The sequence below is a fragment of the Castor canadensis genome, chromosome 10 (genome assembly GCF_047511655.1).
Source record: "Castor canadensis chromosome 10, mCasCan1.hap1v2, whole genome shotgun sequence".
In the NCBI taxonomy this organism is placed as follows: domain Eukaryota; kingdom Metazoa; phylum Chordata; class Mammalia; order Rodentia; family Castoridae; genus Castor; species Castor canadensis.
In genome coordinates, this window is record NC_133395.1 from 141,035,517 (window position 1) to 141,055,841 (window position 20,325).

Below are 20,325 nucleotides of genomic sequence, written 5' to 3' on the forward strand. Positions count from 1 at the left end.
TGTGGCCTACAGAAAGTGGGTTCATTGTGATATAACATCATTACCTCATTCCTTTTACCACTGAATGATATTCCACCACATGGATACACCACATTTTATTTACCCACATATTATTTGCATGGTTGGGTTGTTGCATACTTTGTGACTTTGAGTAATGCTGCTATGAATATGTGTGTAAGTTTGGATGTTTTCATTACCAGTTCCTTACTGCTATTTAGATTGTTAGCTACTTCTCCCTGACTTTCTGCCGTTTACTGTATTTGTTATTTCCATAATCATTAGCAAATGGCAATAAATATCTTAGTGTCTGCCTCTGAGCATGTCTATATGGCAGCATCTGTGACTAGTTGTTCCAATGGCACATTGTTCGAGGCAACAGTAAGTCCCGGTTGCAGTTTGTATATTTAAAACTCATACTCAAAAATGTCTTCTATAAAATAGTTCAGGCTGAGGGCTTGTACATGTGTCTAAATGAGCAGATGAGTTCGTTCACCATCCAGCCACTTAAATAGCAGTCACCCTGCTGGTTTCACCTGACTACTAGTGGAATTTCTGGGTCACATGGAAACTTTTAAGTTTTTGAGGACTGCCAGCCTTTCCCAAAGTGGTTGCAGCATCTGATCCCCTTTTGACAGATGGGGAGACTGAGGCCCAGAGAGGTGCAGTGTCTTACATAGGGCCATGCATGAATGAATGAGAGCAAGTGCTAATCATCTATGTGAACTCAACGCCACTCCCCGCCCCCTAGACTGTCTCATTCTCCTCCACCCTCCATATCCACATCGGCCCCTCCAGCCAATTCCCAGAGCAGTCCCTTCACCTTAGTCCCTCCCAAAGGCTCCCCAGCAGGATAGTCTGCGACCTCTTAAAACTCATCTGCTTTCTGGCCCTCAGAATCTCTAAAGGTTTTGTGGCCTCAAAAAAATGTATTGTCTGGTGTAGCATACCTGGAATCCCCAGAACTCGGGAGGCTGAGGCAGGAGGATAGTGAATTTGAGGCCAGCCTGGGCTACATAGTGAGAGCATGTCACAAACAAGTGTCCATATCTTATGTCTTTTTTTTTTGCTGGAGATGGAACCTAGGGCCTTGTGACGCTATGCTCATGCTCTACCACTGAGCTACACTCCCAAGCCTCTCTTGAGTTCTTTGAGGGCAAAGGTCAGATCTCTTTTATCTTGAGACTCTCCAGTACTGGTCCAAAATAATACTCCTAATTGTTGATAGGGACTGATAGTGACCCACAGAGGCAACACTTTCACAGGCAAAGAACAGAAAACAGCATGGTTTAATTTATAGAGGCAAGAGTCGTTTGTTCTTGATTACAGTGCTCAACATGCAAATTACATCCATCTCTTGGTACAGAAATGGCACCGTGCCACCTCCCTGGGACCGTTAATTTAGGCAGAAGTATTCCTGGGCACCCTGATCGATGTATCTGCCAGCAGCTGCCCTCTCTCCCTCTGACAGTGATATGTAAATTCGTTCCTGTCCAGAGTAACTGGGAAATGAGGTCTTTTGTTCAACTTAGTAGCCATTCACAGTACAGCACCATTTTGGACAATGGATTTGATATTTTCTGAAGTCCAGATCAAGAACTTATATTATGTAACCTGTCTTTGATGATCCCAAAGGCACTTGAGAGTCTGGCAGTGCCTCAGGGTCACCGATTCACTGGACAGTGTTAAGAGCTCTGAAAGGTTTGCTGAGTCTGGCCTTGCCCTGGGTATTCACTCGGAAAAAGAGTTTATTTCAATAAAGTTTTGACACATTTGTTTTGTGTCATTCAGTAGGCTCAAAATGAACAGTACAGGGAGATTTATTTTGCTCATCCACAGTTTCTAGATTTTCGGTAGCAAAAATGTATTATTTTTGTAAAGAAAGTTAAAAATACTAACAAAAAATTAAAGGTAAAATGCAGGGTGTTTGGATCCCAAGAAAACAGGAGTTTACAGTGGTTAGAAGTCAGGCTGACTGAACACAGTTACTAGTAATAATTGACAATGCTTCTTCCAAAGACTGAAGTTTTGTTGAGTTTTGATATATTATCAGTAGCTTGAGGTTTCCCCTTTCTCTGACTTTCATTACTAGAGTCACCAGAAGGAAATTTTAAGACACGTTTTAAATAGCACGTCGCCCAGCATACTCCTCTTTCCTCTAGTTTCCAACATAAGGGGAACCCAGCTCAGACAAGAACGAGCCTTGCTGCACGCCCGCCAGCCCTTGCACCCTCCTTTTTATTCTCAGAGGTTCCAGCTCCAACGAAAGTTACAAGGTTAAGCGCTACTCCGAGTTCCTGGCACAACTATTCCCTGCTTGATCTTCAAAAAATAGATGTCTGTAATTCCTTTTTGAACATGCCTTCGAAGTGAAGGTCTTTGGCCATGAGCTCTTCTTCGACATCATCTAGTGCCCACTGGTGATCTGTCAGCTCCAAAGCTTCCCACTCTGTCTGCAAAAGAGAAGCAGGGCAGGGGGAAAACGGCTTGTTACTGACAAGGACTGACCTGTAACCAACAGCCTATCCTGGCTGGAAGCTGAGCTAAGTTGTTCACGTGTATAGGCTCATTGGATCCTGTGAGGCAGGTGCTGCGTGCCGTCCTTCCTCCTCCCCCTCAATGTACAGATAAGGAGACTAAGGCTAAGGGCAGCTTCACTGTGTTCAAGGTCACTGGCACTGGTAGCTAATGTAGCTGAGATTTAAATTCACTGCTCACTCAGTCTATCAGCTCACTGGGTACCTGCTTTGTGCCCCACGCCACTCTGAGAATGTACAATAGGTAAATCAGTGCTTTTGATTCTTAACTCTTCTCATCTGGCAGGAAGTATCTTCAAAGGGCCTAAGAACATTTCCTGCAACCCTTTGTACAAATACATAATAGTATTTCATTATAACTCGTGGGAATCTAGTAATGTGGTATTGATGATTTCATCATTAGAAGAATTTGAAGTGTGAACTATAAAACTACATTGAATGTAGTTATTTGCATGTGAAGTAAAACAAATCTGCAGAATGTTCTCAGAAATTACATTTCTCTAATATACTATTAGTCTAAATACTTTTGCCTTAGTGAGTTTGTAAAAATTGTTTTATGAAACTTAATACAATGTTAGCAATACAAATGTTGGCTTAAGGGTGTGGTTTTTATAATTCACTTGGCATAAATTTCATCCCATCCCCTTTTTTTGGCAGTACTGGTGTTTGAACTCAGGGCATCACACTTGTTAGGCAGGTGCTCTACCACTTGAGTCACCCCACCAGCCCTTTTTTTGGTGATGAATTTTTTTCAAGATAGGGTCTCACAAACTATTTGCACAGGTTGGCTTCGAATTGCAATCCTCCTGATCCCTGCCTCCTGAATAGCTAGGATTACAGGCGTGAGCCACCGGCATGCAGCTAAATTTTACCCTTTTAATGGATACAATTTAGTGGTTTTTAGTATATTCAGAACCATGTGCAACCATTATCACTACCTAATTCCAGAGTATTTTCACAAAACCCATCAAAACAAACTCCATACCAAACAACTGACGGCTCAATTACCCAATGACTAGCAACTCCTCCTTTATATTGGCGGTATTCAGGGTTGAACTCAGGGCCTCAAGACTCCTTTATTTCCTGAATCTTTTGATTTACTTTCCTGAGCGGGGCCATTTGTCATCACCTTTCACGTGGCACGTTTTTAACGCTCACCACCGTTTAGCATGCTGAGCACTTGCCTCTTCTTTGCAGCTGGCTGCTCCTCCACAGGACGCACTCCAGTGCATATGTCCCCATTTTGTTTAGCCACTCATCAGATGATGCACATTTGGGTCAATCCTACTTTCTGATTGTTAGATTTAATCTTTTGCATCTTTTTTTTTCTCTGTACTGGGGATTGAACTCAGGGCCTCATGCTTGCTAGGCAGGCACTCTGTCATTTGAGCCACCCCGCCAGCCCCTCTCTTTAATTTTTTGAGGAACAGCTAACAACTGCTTTCCAAAGTGACTCTACTTTTGTTAGCAATGTATGGGCCTTCCAGTTTCTCCACGCACTGTCTGATGCTTTCATGTATCTTTTCTGTTATAGCTGTCTGAGTGGGTGTGAACTGGAACTCCCATGCTGATGTGCATTCTCTGATGGCTAGTGACATCGAGCCTCTTTTCACACACTTACTGGGTACACCTTCTTTGGAGAATGTCTATCAAAAGTCCTTGCCCATTTATAAAAATTGGATTGCCTTTTTTTGAGTGGTACTGGCGTTTAACTCAGCCTTGGGCTTGCCAGGCAGGCGCTCTACTACAAAAGGGATCTCCCAGCCCTTTTTGACTTGTTATTTTTCAGATAGACTCTGAAGTTCTTTTGCCCAGGGCAAGCCTCAGACCACAATCCTCCTACCAACAGCTTCCCACATAGCTAAAATCGCAGGCTCATGCCATCACACGGGGCTTTCTTTTTAGTTCTTTTTCAGGTAAGGTCTTATACTTTTTGCTGGGAACCAGCCTCAGATCTTGATCCTCCTACCTTCCTCACACCTGGGATTACAGGCTGTGTCACTACCAGCAGCTTCTTTTGTTGAGATGGGGTCTTACTAACTTTTTGCAACCTTTTGCCTGGGCTGGCCTCCCAAATCTCCACCTCCCAAATAGCTGGGATTACAGGGAGTGAAACACGGGCCTGGCTAAACTGTCTTTATTGTTGAGGTCCAAGAGGTTTTTTTTTTTTTTTGTGGTACGGAGGCTTGAACTCAGGGCCTACACCTTGAGCCACTCCAGCAGCCCTTTGTTTGAGATGGGTGTTTTTGAGATAGGGTCTTGCAGAACTTGGGCTGGACAATCCTCTTGATCTCTGAATTGCTAGGATTACAGGCATGAGCCACCGGCAGCCGGTTCTCAGAGTTCTTTATATATTCTCTATGCTAGGCACTTAGATTCTGATGGTTGTCCTTTTACTTTTGCAATAGTGTTGAGGCGCAAAAGTTCTCTTTTTCACACACTTTCATTTTTTCCCTTTTTGTGGCTTGTGGTTCCAATGCCATATTTAAGAAATTGTCTAAATCAGAAAGATTTAGGCCAATGTTTTCTATGAAGAGTATTCTAGCCAGGTGCCAGTAGGCCACAGCTGTAATCCTAGCTTAGGAGGCAGAGATCAGGACGATCACTGTTCAAAGCCAGCCTGGCAAATAGTTTAAGAGGCTCTATTTTGAAAATAACTAACACACAAAAAAATGGCTGGCAGAATTGCTCAAGTGGTAGAGTGCTTGCCTAGCAAGCATGAGGCCCTGAGTTCAAAACCCAGTACTGCCCCCGCCCCCAAAAAAGCATATTCTAGGGCTGGGGTATGTGGCTGAAACCATACAGTGCCTGCCTAGCAAGTGCAAAGACCTAAGTTCAAACTCACTAACACCACCAAAAAAAAAAAAAAAAAAAAAAAGTATATATATAGCCAGGTATGATGATGCATGCCTATAATTTTAGCTACTTGGGGAGGTGAGAACAGGAGGATCTTGAGTTTGAGGCCAGCCTGGGCATAGGTAGCAGTGAGACCCTGTTTAAAAAAAAAAAAAAAAAAAGGCTGTGTTCAAGGTAGAGCGCTTGCCTAGCATGTACAACGATATAGGTTCAATCCCCAGCACCACACACAAAAAAAAGAATATTCTAGCCTTAAACTCTTATATTTAGTTCTTTGATCCATCCAAATTTTAATTTTTTATTATGGTAAAATAGCATAACATAAAATTTGGTATGTTAAAATGATCTAGAAAAAAAGGAAGTGAAACAATTTAGGTATACATTCCAGTGGCGTTAATCACACTCACAATGTGTGTAGCCACCTCCATTACTTCCAAATTTTTTATCCCCTGAAATCGAAACTACCCAGTGAGCAATAATTCCTTCTGTGTTCCCTGCTTCCAGCATCTGCCAACTGCAATCTACTTTATGTCTCTATGGACTTTCACACTGCACATATTTCATGGAATAGAATCATATTTGAGTTTTCGACTCATCTTTTTTTTTGGCAGCACAGGAGTTTAACTCAGGGCCTCACGCTTGCTAGGCAAGTGTGCTTACTGCTTGAGCCACTCCACCAGCCCTTTCTGATGAAGGGCTTTTTTGAGATAGGGTCTGGTGAGCTATTTGCCTGGGCTGGCCCTGAACCTCGATCCTCCTGATCTCTGCCTCCTAAGTAGCCAGAATTATAGGCATGAGCCACTGTGCCCAGTAGTTCTTAGTTTTTAATCATGAAAAATTAGTGAGATTTTGCTGTATAAAAATTATATTGGACCTGGCAACAGTGGCTCATACCTGTATGAGAGGTATAGATCAGGAGGATTGTGTGTTCATGGCCAGCCTGGGCAAAAAGTTCATGAGACCCTATCTCAAGCAATGGATGGGTGTGGTGGGGCGTGCCTGTCATTCCAGTTAGGGGGGGAAGCACAAATAGGATCGAGGTCCAGGCCAACTCAGACATAAAGTGAGACTCTATCTCAAAAATGACCAATGTGTAATGCTGGTGGAATGGCTCAAGTGGTAGCACCTGCCTAGCAAAAAGAGGCCCTGAGTTCAACCCTCAGTATCAAAAAAAAAAAAAATCAATACCGGACTTTATAAATTTCAGAATCCTGTCATGACAAGGCTCTAAATACTGATTTTGTTTATTTATTAATTGATGGTCTGGGAACTGGACCCAGGTCCTCTCATAAGCTAACCACATGTTCTACCACTGAGCTACATACCCATCCACTAAGCATGAATTTTCTTTTTTGAAACAGGATCTCACTTTGTGGCCCATGCTTCATTGAACTCAGAATCCTACTTCAACTTCCTCTTTTTTTTGTGTGCGTGTGTTTGGAGGTACTGGAGTTTGAACTCATGCATGCTGGGCAGGTGCTCTACCACTTAAGCCATTCCACCAGCCCTCTGCCTCAACTTGTTTGGAGGTACTGGGGTTTGAACCATGTGGCACCATGCCCAGCCATTACTTGAAGTGGAGTCTCTTAAATTTTTTGCCCATGATCCTCCCGGATAGTTAGGACCACAGGCTTGAACCACCATGCCTGGCATTTTTTTTTGAGGCAAGGATCTCGCCGTGTTGCCCAGGCTAGTCTTGAATTCTTGGGCTCAAGCGATCCTTCTGCTTCAGCCTCCTCAGTTGGGACTACTGGTATGTATACAGCTATGTGACACTGTGTCTGGCTTGAGAATTCATTGTTAAAGTGTAATAGTGCCTTTACCCTCAAGAAGGGATAGTCCAAGAACACCAAGTTCTTGGTGAAGACCTACAACTACAAAATAGTAGCAAACTCTATAAACTCTATACTGTTTCCCCTATTCATACATACGATGATAAAGTTTAGTTTGATTTTTTGTGGTAGTGGAGTTTGAACTCTATGCTTTCTTGGCAGGCCCTCTATCCCAGCCCTAAAGTTTAGTTCATAAATTAGGCACAATAAGAGATTAATAATAATAACCAGCAATAAAATAGAAAAAATATAAGAATATGCTATATGTGAATATGGTCTGTCAGCTGCCATGAGGTGGGTGGCACATACAGTTTGGATGCACTGGACAATGGATGGTTCATATTCCGGGTGGGATGGAGCACAAGATTTCATCCCAATACTCCGAACAGTGTACAATTTGAAACTATGAATTGTTTATTTTTGGAGTTTCCATTGAGTATTTTTGGACTGCGGTTGGCAGTGGGTAACTGAAACTGCAGAGAGTGAAACTGGGGGTTAAGAGAGGACTACCGTAACTCTCAGATATCACCCTTCAGAGCCTCCCTGCAGTCTGGAGAGTGAGTGGTACGCACCTTGAAGGCTTTGTTGGTGTCTGCGGGCATGGCCATGGCTGCTCCAGTCATCTGCTCCTGCATCATTCGTGACTGGTCAGCAGCTGCAGCATAAGAAAGGCCTAGTAAATGCCGAGGCTCAGCAAGCAGCCTAAACCTTTGTGGAAGAATGGGCATCCCCCATACAGCGCCTACTGCTGCTTGCTAGGGGGTGCAAGAACTGGACACTGACTGGACTCGCAGCCCACTGGCTGTGTGACTCTGAGACAAAGTCACTTTGCTTCTCCTGAAGAATGGTAAACAGAACTAAATTTCACCAGGGACAGGAGCCACCAGTTATTGTGCAACTGTTGCATGCCAGGCGTTTCACTCAGTGCTTTGTGCACATACCTCATCTCTCCCAACAGCCCTGCAGGTGATTACTAAGCTTCCTATCTACGTAAAAATAAACAGGATCAGAGTAGTAAATAACTCGTCTGAGGTCCTCACCACTGAATGAGAGTTAAGTTTAATACTAGCAAGGACTCTTAATTAATAAACTAATCCAACCAGGCCTTCTCTGGCTCTGTTTATGCTATCCTGGGTCCTTCACAAAAGGTGTAGGCTCTAGGCAACCAAATAGTGTACTGGTAATTACTGGGAGAAATTCGGTTTCATTTTGAGCCTTGGAATTTTTAAGAACTTTTCAGAGTACCTCAGAAATCTCAGGAATGAATCACTGTGTTTAACTATTCTAATAAATGGCAAACTCAATGATTTTCCTTGTTCTAGCATGGACAATTAACATATTGAAGTATTTGCTTATTAAACCTGTCAGGCGTCTTACCATTATCTTGGCCCAGAATCAGAGAGTAAATGCTCCGAAGCCCAAATACATTAAGGAAGTACCAGGATGCAGAACTCACCCTAGCAAAGCAAAAGGGAAACAGTGTAGGTATTTATTTCAGAAATTGTTGTAGTTTACACTTTTGAACAATCTAGAGTTACTCAGCATATATAAAAAATTATCCAAAGCCGGGCACCAGTGGCCCATGCCTGTAATCCTAGCTACTTGGGAGGCTGGATCAGAAGGATTGTGGTTTGAGGCCAGCCCAGGGAAAGTTCGTGAGATCCCCCAATCTCCAAAATAACTAGAGCATAATGGACTGGAGGTGTGGCTTAAGTGGTAGCCTGCTTTGCAAGTACGAAGCCTGAGTTCAAACCCTAGTCCCATCAAAAAAAAAAAAAAAAAAAAAAATCACTCAGGATAAGGTCTATGTAGTCAAAGCACAACCAAAAAAAGAAACATAAAAAGCATATTAAATAAAAAGCATAATAAATTTAGGCCTCCTATCCTAAATTCCATTCCCTAGAGGAAGTTAGGTGTTGATGTGTTTCATACTTAGCAGAAAGGATTGGAGGTGGCTTTCAGGAAGTACATGCTCAGTGACAGCTACTGGGAAAGCATTCCAAGTTTTGAATTTTATCACCGAGGCCTCCTTAGGTTTCCCACCTTTCCCCACATATACTCACATATAATAAATATACTCACATATAATAAAAGTGAGGGAGTATGAAAAATGAACATTAATGGAAAGATTCTGTACTTCATTCTGATGCTTGAGTCATGTAACAGCAGGAGTCTGTTCTGGTTACTCCATTAGGCTGCAGGTAAGTAAATGACCTGCTTGTATCAGGAGATCAGGCGAGTATGTCAGTCACACACCTGCCCAGATGCTGATAAAAAAGACAATTCTTCTCCAACCATAAAACTCTTGCTTAGCCCAAGTGAGCCTGGCAGGTTTGATAGAATCGTGTGACTCCTGTGAAGTACAGCATTTCTTCTCTAGAACAGCTGTCACAGCTGAGACTCTCCCATCTGCCCTGCCCTGCCCCTCCCATAAACCAGAGATGACTCTGCTCAAGCCAGGTAGGTCAGAATTGCCACTAATGGCCCCTCTGCCCATCCTCTGCCTCTTCTTACTTGGCCTTGTTTTTAGGCCAATCTTTGAGAAGTCATAGACAAAATACTGTGGAAGGACAATGTGAACCAGCATTACTAGGTTGCAGGTACTGCATCAATTTCCTAACAGGTTTCTGGATTTGGAGTTTATTATTCTGTTATAAAAAAATAGAGTGGTAAACAGTCTGTCCTAAGTGCTGGCTGTGGACAGACTATGTATTCCAATGTTAATTCTTCCACAGACTTGAAGGGTTGCTGTGAGGACAAATACATGGAAAATACCTAGCATAGTGACTGGAACAAAGGAGAATTAGAATACAAACATTACTATAGTTGGATCTAAAATGTCCCCAAAGGCCCATTTGTTGAAGGCATGGTCCCCAGCCTATGGTGCTGTGAGGAGGTGGAGCCTTTAGGAAGTGGGGGTTAAGGTCACTGGAGGTGTGTCTTTGAAGGCGATTGTGGAAGACTGGATTCTTCCTCTTTCCCTTTCCTATTCTGACCATGAGGTGAGCACTTGGCTTCACTGAATGCTGCTGCCATGATGCACTCACTCCCTACAGGCCCAAAGCACTGGGCCCAACTGATCTAAGACCAAGGCCTCCAAAACTGTAAGCCAAAATAAACCTTTTCTTTTTATAAGCTGGTTACTCAGGTATTTGTTATAGTAATAGAAAGCTGACTAACATAAACATCCACTCCCATAAGCTACATGGCATTGCTAAAAAGGTTTGTCTCCGCCAGGTATACTGGTGCATAATAATCTCAGCACTTAGGAGGCTGAGTCTGGAGGACCAAGGGTTAGAGGACAGCTTGGGCTTCATAGTGAGACCCTGTCTCAAAACACCAAAGGCTGGAGATGTAGCTCAGACTTACAGCACTTGCCTAGCATGTGCAAGGTCTTGGGTATGATTCCTAACACTACAAATAAAATAATAAAATACAAAGGGTTGCCTGGACAGAGGTTTTTTTTGGTGGTACTGGGGTTTGAACTCAGAGATTAATGCTTGCTAGGTAGGCACTCTGCCACGTCAGCCACACCTCCAGCCCCTGGCCAGAGTTTCTGACTTACCTTTCAACTTTTTTTGGGTCAGTACCTCCTGTAGTTCCAAGCCCCAAGAAAAAAGGCTGACACATTCTCTCCTTTTCCAAGACTCATGTAAAAACTGCTTTAAACCAACAGTGGCATTTTGAGTGGAGTTTTGATGAAAATATAAAAACCCTTTAAAATCCTATTCCAGTGACATATGCTCATTGGAAACCCTGACCTTTAAGAGACAATGGTTTTAGGTTTAGAACTGTTTTTGTTTGAAAAAAGTTCTTACCAGGAGGCATCTAACGTGAGAAGTTCGATTCCTTGCTGTAGCATAGGCTTAAAACGGAGAGTCAGTGGAAATGGGACCTTGGCTGTAGAGAAGAAAGAAAAAGTTCATAACCACTTGAGCTGTCTTATTTTTAGAGCAGTTGAAGTGTGAAAGCACATGTTCTTTCCCTGAGGATGTGGGAACTCTGAGCCATATGGCTGTGGAAAATGATTTCCACAGGAAATATACAGCAGTTTCTGAAGAAAAAAAACCAAAGTGTCGCTCTGCTCTAGTTTCTTTGAATACCAGGGTTCTAGATGGCTGAGGATGCAGGCACTCAAACTAAGCTGTGACTTAAAATTTTGAAAAAATTGCACTGATCCATTAATACCTAAGTGAAATTTACACATAAAAAGAAGTATCATTACTAGGAAACCAAATGGATTCAAATAAAATCAACCTATAAACAAACAGACTGAAATCTCACCCCAATACCCAACAAACAACATCAAAATAGAAGTAGGGTTCTCCTCATCCTCCTTACTGAGACCATACTAGCTGTGGAGGCAAAGGAGCAAGTTGCTCTTTTGAGTCTCTATTGGTCAGTGGGCATCTGTGTCAGGATCAGTTTGGAACAGGAACCATAAAACCACAGCATATTAGATGTTTTTGTTCAAAGAATGTTATCAGTTTTCACAAGAAAACATAAACCCCATGATATTAGGGTCTCGGTGGCACTTGGATTTCTCTGAATAGGTACATGGGAAAAGAACACAGATGAAGTAAACATGTAATCTGCTGTGTGTATAACTTACTTGTGACAAAGCCTGAAAATGTCATGTTGATCCATCCACCAATAAGAATCATAGGGAGGACATTTGTTACGTTCCCTTTCATCATGTCTGTGAGCATAGTGGGATCTAAGAAAAAAGCACAAGAGACCACTAAGCTTTACATCTGCTGGCAGAGACTTTCTCCCCTTTTTTATAAATTTTTATAATATATTTGATAACTTAGGGCATAGTCATTGTAAAAAAATTTCGAGTGACATAAGAATGTAAGATGTGGATAGTTCTTCTTAGTCCACTAGCTAAATACTTTGAACTATTTTTTACATATCCTTTCTCTTTTTAATTTCTACACCCATGATATAAAGGGATGCTGTGCTTATTATTCTGCTTCTTAGTATTTTCAAAATGAATAATGTGGTGAGGGCTGCAGATGTGGCTCAGTCGTAGAGCACTTGCCTAGGATGTATGAGGCCCTGGGTCAGTCCCCAGCACCTTGAAAAAATGAAAGTAATTTTGTGAATAGCATCTTTGCCTTGCTATTATAATTACCTCTTGATATTTTCAAGGACTGGGCATATTTCACGATATGGTCATACTGATCACTTTTGGATGGACCAAAAAACAATGCTGCTAACAGCTATTTTACATAAAAACATGCATGTTTATTTGTTTCTGTTAGAGAAATTCTTAGGAAAATTTCAGGTCAATTTAAACATTTAAAACTGACAGATATTAGGGGCTGAAGATGTAGCTCAGTTGTAAAATACTTGTATATTTTTCGTGAGGCTGAGTTTGATAACCAGTATCACACACACACACACACACACACACACACTCAAAAAAGCTGGATGCCAGTACCTCACGCTTATAATGCTAGCTTCTCAGGAAGTGGAGATCAGGAGATCGAGGTTTGAAGCCAGCCTGGGCAAATAGTTCACAAGACCCTGTCTCAAAAATACCCAACTCAAAAAAGGGGCTGCCACAGTGGCTCAGGTGGTAGAGCACCTGCCTCGCAAGTAAAAGGCCCTGAGTTCAGACTTTCCTTCAACAAGGCCTACCAGTGGTGAGAGTACCTTACTTCCCTTGATCTTGACAATAGTGACTTTGGTAAATCTTTTAATCTTTGCTAATTTAATGAGCTAAAAAAAAAGACATCTTGTTTTAATTTGTATTCCTTGGATTACCAGTGAGGTCAAGTATTTGTTTCTCCTAAGTTTTTTTTTTTATTTAATTTTTGTTGGTACTGAGGCTTAAACTCAGGGCTTCACACTTGCTAGGCAGGCACTCTAACACTTGAGCCACTCCACCAGCCCTTTTTTTGTGTTGGGTATTTTTGAGATAGGGTCTCCTGAAATATTTGCCCTAGCTGGCCGCAAACCATGATCCTCCTGATCTCTGTCTCCTGAGTAGGTAGTATTACAGGCACGAGCCACTAGCACCTGGCTGTTTTACTTTAAATAGGTTGTATTTTACACAAAATAGGGATCGGTAGAAGTCAGAAATGTGTTAGGGTAGAAATTGTAGGGTGGACTGAGCAATCATGTCTAGCAAAGAAACGGCTGGTCTTAGGAAACAGTGAGCCTTAGGAATCTGTTTCATGCAGGGAGAAGCAGGACAGCCATCTGTCAGCAAGAGGCTGCAGGCTCTGGTGGGAGCTGGGGCTGGAAAGATTCTGTCTATGCTCCAGAGCAATGGTCCTGAGGAACAGCAAAGAGGAGAGACCTAGGACAATGGCTCTGGGCTCCTCCTGCATCAGCTGAGAGCTCTTTGTAAAACCCACTTCTACACTGGGGTTCCCAGAAGATTTACTTGAAAATAAGAATCCCACTTTTGTAGAGCCCCACAAAGGGATTTCTAAGGTCCCTTACATCACCATCTCCTATAACATAATATGAAAAACTACCCGAGTTATAAATCATTAACGGTGAGAGAAGGGAATAAACATACCAGTCATAGGAGAAGGTGGCACAACCTTCCTTTTAGTTTTTTTGAAAAATCCATCCTCCGGGTTGTTGAAGTAATATTTTCGTGTCAAGAAAGACTTGTAGAGGAAAAAAAAAAAAAAAGCTTTTTAAAAGTATAAAGAACTGTGACATAGCAAATTGTCAAATGGTTCCCCAGAGGTTTGTCAGAAGGTCCTGGAATATGCTGTTACACTCAGAGCTGTCAGCCTCCTTGGCAGCCAACCTGACACTTTAGCTGAGTCACATTTAAAAACAATTTCCTAAGAAAGGTGAGGTCACAATGACGGCACACACCATCAAACCACAGCTTAATTACCGGGTTGCCAACCTCCAGTTTTCCCCAAAAAGTCCTCTTATAAAACATTTGGATATCTACTGCCTCAACAGTGAATGGTAGAGCTTTTTAATAAAAGATAAACGAGTACCTGTTTGGGAATGTATTTTCCATTTTCCCTGAGGACTCTGCTTCGAATTAGGACTTGACTGAAAAATACAACCAAGACAGAGATACTTAAACGCGAAACACTAGAAGAAAACAAGAGAATAAAGCAGAGATGCCCTATTTAAACACAAGACCTATTTGGCAACAGCAGCTATGTGTGGAAATTTTCCAAAATTCAAGTATCCTAAAAACTAACACAATACATTTTACTTAACATTTGGGTTTTGAAAAAAGTAGTCTTCAGAAGTAACTGTGATTCTGAAAAAAATAAAGATTTCTGAGGAAGGCACCTTTGAGGTTTTATATCCAGCTTTTTATTATTTAGAAGATTTGGGGGCAGGAGGAGGGGGAAGGTTGTGGATAAAAGAAGGAATGTCTTCATACAGAGAAACAAGGACAGGCCTGGAGAAGGTTGTTACATGACAGACAACAATTTGAGATTCCACCTGGGATTCAGACTAAACTCTGAATAAACATTTATTGAATAAATAAAATTATGTTGTGGTATTAGAGCACAGTTAATCATTAAAAGATAATAAATTGCTGTACAGTCAGTATCCTAAGATACAAATAACAAACAGAATAGAGATTAAAATATTATTTTTTTTCTAGGATTTCAAAAGTTGTTAAAAGGGGGCAAAAAGCCCTTAAATTAATGGAAATCCTTGAAAAGTGAAAAAAAAATGCAGATGGAAACAAACCCCAAAAAACTGTGGCTGCTACCAGTGGCTCACACCTGTAATCCTAGCTACTCAGGAGGCAGAGACAGGAGGATTGCACTTCGAAGCCAGCCCAGGCAAATAGTTCACAAAACCCTATCTCAAAAAACCCCTCACAAAAATAGGGCTGGTGGAGTGCCTCAAGGTAAAGGCCCTGAGTTTAAGCCCCAGCACTGCACAAAAAAAAAAAAAAAAAAAAAAAAAGAAACGTGTGTTTAGCTTTCCCATTCTTTACTGCTCAATACAAACCACCTGCTCTCAGCAGTCAGGCCCCTTGGGGTTTGCCTGCCACCCTGTACATATGCCAGCTGTCCATATGCTGGGAGTGCTGCAGTGTCTGCATGCCAGGGATACCCTATCATGCTCTAACACTTTCCTCAAGCCCCACCTTCTGCACAGAATTCTTCCCAATGCCTGGTGCCCCTGTTTTTCTTCCTCTTGGCCTTGTGACTACTATACAACTGACTAGACCCAGGCCTACAGAAGGCACATGTAATATGTTCTGTTCCCTGGGAGCTAAGTAGCTATGTACCAATGCTGGTCTGTGATGATGCAAGGTAAGAATTTAGAGACTTACAATTATTTGTCACACATCCAAACTTTACAAAAGCATTTATCTGCAACAGGTTGGAAGGTCCTTTACTACTGATAGTTTAGAACAATTAATAAAAATTTAAGCTCTGTAGTTGGACAGATGAGTTCTGCTCATGTCTCTGTCACTTACTAGCTATCTGATTGTGGGCAAGTCACTTAAAAGCTACCATACACATTCTGTACAATAACAGACTTATACTTTTATTGAACAAGTATTTCTTAAACTTCTAAGCGTTAGGTACTATGTGAGTGACACAAACAACAATGAACAAAACGCAAATACTTCATGATGGTTAAAGTCTAGTGGAAGAGAAAGAAATTAATCAAATAACAAAAGAAGTAATGTGACATTCAACTGTCATATCCTAGGGAGATGGATATTATGGGAGTATATAACTGGGGTGAGGGGAGGGGGAGTTGACTGAGCCTGGGAAGTTAAGGACTGAGAAAAAACTTTGCTGGGGATGTAGGATTAAGTAGGAATCATAAGGATGGGAGGGATTACTTTGGCAAAGTGCTGGAGGGAATGTCATGGCACAAGCACAGTGGCAGGAGTAAAAATTGTGTCTCTAAGGACGTAAGAAAAGGCCACATGCAAAAAGAAAGAGAACTGCAGAAAATGAGGCCTTGGGGCAGGCAAGAGCCAGACTGTGCAAGGCCATGTGGGTCCCACTGTATTTTGATCATAATTTTAGGAACAAAAGTAAAACAGTGAATGCAAGATCCCAAGTTCAACCTCCAGTACCACAAAAAACAGATAAATAAATAAGTAAAATTGTGAATGATTTAAGGGTTTTAAGCTGAGACTGTCATATATATTATCTCACTTAAAGTGGTTTCTCCTGTATCCTGCACACATACATCAAGGGCACCTATTATTTTCTCTTTGCATGATTTACCACTTGGACCAAAACTCTGAGAGCAGTCTTGACCATTTTCTACTTTGTACCCCACAGCATACAGCAGGGTGCAGGGCACATGATTGGTTCATCCATAACAACTTGTTCACTGTATGGTAATTCAGGACTTTTCCAGGCACTATAATATACAGAATTCAGCTACATGTTCTATATGCATACATTGTGACCTGATGCATGAAGGCAAGTTTACAATATCCTGTATATTCTAAACACTCAAACACTCAATTTCTTTTCTTTTTTTTTTTTTTTTGGCAGTCAAGGCCCTTTTTGCTTTATTTTTCTGAATAGAGTCTTGATTTTATATCCCAGTTGACCTGGACTATGATCCTCCTATTTATACTTCCCACACAGCTGGGGTGACAGGCTTGTAACACCATACCCAGTTTTATTGGTTGAAATGGGGTCTTGCCACTTTTTGCCCAGGATGGCCTCAAACCTTGATCCCCCCAACCTTCCCACCTCTCAAGTAGCTAGGATTACAGGAATGAGCTACCATGACCAGTGTAAACACTCAATTTCTTAGGCAGAGATCCATAGCTATACTCTCCAAAGTGTAAAAATTGTACAAGAAAAATTTAATATGCAGCCAGGTGCCGGTAGCTCAAGCCTGTAATCCTAGGTGGAGGTCAGAAGTACTGAGATTTAGATCCAGCCCAGGCAAGTAGTTCAAGAGACTTGATCTTGAAAATACCCAACACGGAAAAAGGGCTGGCAGAATGGCTCAAGTGCCTAGCAAGTGTGAGGCCCTGAGTTCAAATCCCAGTATGACCAAAAAAAGGGAGAAAAATTTAATTTGCATTATCATGAATGTCTAAAAATAATAATTGTACTGGTTATAAAGTAAGGCTTTGGTAATTTACAACTGCAAGACATTTTCTTAGAATAAAACTTTAGGTGCTATGCTCCTTGGCATAGCCACCTACCATTGTCTCCCCTTCTAATAGCATCTTCGCTTTCTCTTAAAAAGAAAAAAATTTGAGCCGGGTGCTGGTGGCTCACGCCTATAATCCTAGTGACTCAGGAGGCAGAGATCAGGAGGATTGCGGTTTGAAGCCAGGGTTAAGGAGATGCTAATGGCCTCAATGCTGGGGCCAGTTATGCAACACCAAATTGTGCCACGTCCCACACTACTTTTAAATACCTCATAAACTGTTTTTAATTATCTGAGCCTAAAACCTAAGTTAATTTGTTTTTATTCGGGGGAGGGTGGTTGTTTTTATATTTACTAAACGTCCATGTATGCAAGCACTAAGTAAAAACAGGGAAAATTAGACTTTGTTTGTAACTTTATGAAATGCTGGGCATGGTGGTGCAGAGGATCACGAGTACAAGACCAGCCTGATATATAGTGATACCTTGTCTCAACAACAACAACAACAAAGCCAGGCATGATGTAAGTACACAGTTATAGTCACAGCTACTTGGGAGATGGCCAAGGCCAGCCTAGGGAACAATGTTAGGGAGACCTCATCTCATCTAATAAGCCAGGCATGGTGGCATGTCCCTGAAATCCAACCTACAAGGGAGACATAGATAGGAGGATCACAGTTAGAGGCCAGCCCTGGGCTAAAACCCTATCTGAAAAATAACTAAAGTCAAATAGGGCTGGGGGCATGGCTCAAGTGGTAGAGCACCTGCCTAGCAAGCCAGAGGTGAGTCCAAAACCCCAGTATTACAAGAAAAACAAAAGAACTTTATGAGGGGTAGCTCAGAATTTATAGAGACAGAACTACCTTCTTGATATATACCTGTGTTAGTCTACAACTGACCTGCCCTAATTATGGTGATGCATGCACATTTCTTCTGCACTAAACCTTGTAGAGTAGTACTTAAGAAATATAAATTATCTTATTAAAAGCTACTTTCCTTTTTATTCTTCCTGATTATTACAAGGACAGCATTATTATTATTATTTTAAGTTCTTGTACATAGATAGCAACAACTGTGAATTTCATTTCATTTTGGGGATACAAAAAACAGCTGATAGCTGGCTCATGCCTGTAATCCTAGCTACTCAGGAAGCAGAGATCAGGAGGATCATGGTTCGAAGCCAGCCTGGTCAAATAGTTCAAGAGACCCTATCTCGAAAACACCCATCACAAAAAAAGGGCTGGTGGAGTGGTTCAAAGTGTAGGCCCTGAATTCAAGCCCCAGCATGTTAAAAAAAAAAAAAAAAAGATCAGTCTGAGCTCTCTCCACTTTGCATCTTTCTATAAGGATTTCTTTTTGTGGTAAACTAACTTTTTAAGGTTGGAGCCAGGGGGCTGGCTCTGGTAAGTTCTGAAACTGCTATTACTATACCACTGTGGTGCAGTGGAAAGAACCCAAGGCTTGGGAACCAGAAGACTTGACTCAAATCCCTAAATGTCATTATGTGCCACCACAGAACTTCTTTAAGCCTTTTATAAAATGGGACAACAGTATCTGTTTCATAGAGTTGCTTTCTGTTTTAAATAAGCTAATGAATGTAAGTGCCTGGTATATAAAAATGTATTTAATAAAGTTAGCACAGTCTTCTCAGCATATCTGGGAAAAACGACTAAAAGTGATAAAGTGATGCTTCAGTCATTTTCATTACTTATACTTGTAGTAATACATACTTCACATTTTTGTATATTAACTTTTCTTCTACCTGTTTTTAATTTAAAGGAATGGTTAAATTACCAACAAATGAAAATCCAGTGTTACTTGCCACAAAAGAAAGTAACTTTTAAAACAAATACAATACAACCAAACCAACATTAAAATGGGTGACACTAGACACTGTCACCCATTTTAACTACTGTTCTCTTGTTAAAATGGGAGATTCCATGGAGGCAGGAGGATTGTGAGTACCAGACCAGGCCGGGCTTCCTAGCGAGATTGGGGTGTTAAAAATACTGTAGCACTTTCTTGAGATGATCTCTGAAAATAATAAAAATTTACTGCAAATTGTTAACAATTTGTTACACAAATTGTTTTAATGTGGAAGGATCTGTGTCTCAGTCAACCTAAAATGATCTCAAATTCCTGTATCTTGCCGATAAATACTGTAAGGAAGCACTCCACTTCAGGAGGGGAAATCATCATTACAACTCCTCGCTTCTCTAGTGGCAGTTTTACAGTTTGCAAAGCACTCTGTTTTTCAGCGTCCCAGCTGACCATGGCAGTAGTTTGGTAGGGCGTGGATTATGAAATCCGCTTGACTGGATGTTAGGAAGACTAAAAGCAGGGGCGCAGCTGGCACTCAGGCGTTCTAGTTAGCGACTAGACTAACAAGATCAACATCTAGTGGGGGACTTTGTATGTCCCAGGCCCTGCTCTAAGGGCTGTACCGACATCATCTAACTTAATCAGTGATGAGGTTAGTACTGTTATCATCTCCATTTTACAGATGACAAAACTGAAACCCACAGGGAGGGATCAAGGTCAACCTATACCAGTACGGGCGTGATCAAATTCAGTCAAACTGACAAAAGCCCTGCACTTTCTGGCCAAGGTCACGGGGGAGTGAGGCCGGCAGGATCGGAGAAGGTACTGACCTGTCAGACACTTGTTCCTGGGTGAGCTTCTTGTCACTCTGCAGCAGGATGGACACGTAGTGGCGGATCATGCCCACGAAGAAAGTGATGATAACGATGGGCAGGACCACCCAGAGGCGGATATTGGAGTCAAGCAATAGCTCTGGCCCCGCCATTTTCACTGAAGCCGGCCGCCAGCCAGGGGGTCGTCGAGTTCCTCTTTGATTTCGCCTCCTGGCCTTCTCACGGCCCTCAGCCTGGCTGGCCCAGGGCTCTAAGGAAGCCTCGACCCTCGGCTTACTACTTCCAGCTGGGCCGCCGGGCCGCCGACTTCCGGCGCGGAAACTTGACGTCACGCGGTGGCGCGTGTCGGTGG

At 41.9% G+C, this 20,325-nt stretch overlaps 1 protein-coding gene across 1 annotated transcript; it reads right to left on the minus strand.

Moving 5' to 3' along the window:
• Nucleotides 1-1,268: 1,268 nt before the first annotated feature.
• Nucleotides 1,269-20,298, minus strand: Emc3 (ER membrane protein complex subunit 3). The gene is made up of 8 exons (XM_020167572.2): nucleotides 19,971-20,298; nucleotides 14,200-14,257; nucleotides 13,758-13,851; nucleotides 11,835-11,939; nucleotides 11,041-11,122; nucleotides 8,600-8,679; nucleotides 7,795-7,877; nucleotides 1,269-2,450 (listed from the first exon to the last, which is right to left on the minus strand). The coding sequence occupies exons 1-8, from the start codon at nucleotides 20,123-20,125 to the stop codon at nucleotides 2,322-2,324; spliced, it is 786 nt and encodes a 261-aa protein (XP_020023161.1). The 5' UTR covers nucleotides 20,126-20,298; the 3' UTR covers nucleotides 1,269-2,321.
• Nucleotides 20,299-20,325: the final 27 nt, after the last annotated feature.

Bases quoted from the DNA above. Each gene is read 5' to 3' on its own strand.
- Emc3 (XM_020167572.2), bottom strand. From the start codon at position 20,125: ATGGCGGGGCCAGAGCTATTGCTTGACTCCAATATCCGCCTCTGGGTG. The intron at 13,852-14,199 runs GTACTCGTTTAT...TTCCTCTACAAG, and splicing joins GAAAATACATTCCCAAACAG to TCTTTCTTGACACGAAAATA. The intron at 2,451-7,794 runs GTGCGTACCACT...TCTCTTTTGCAG, and splicing joins ACACCAACAAAGCCTTCAAG to ACAGAGTGGGAAGCTTTGGA.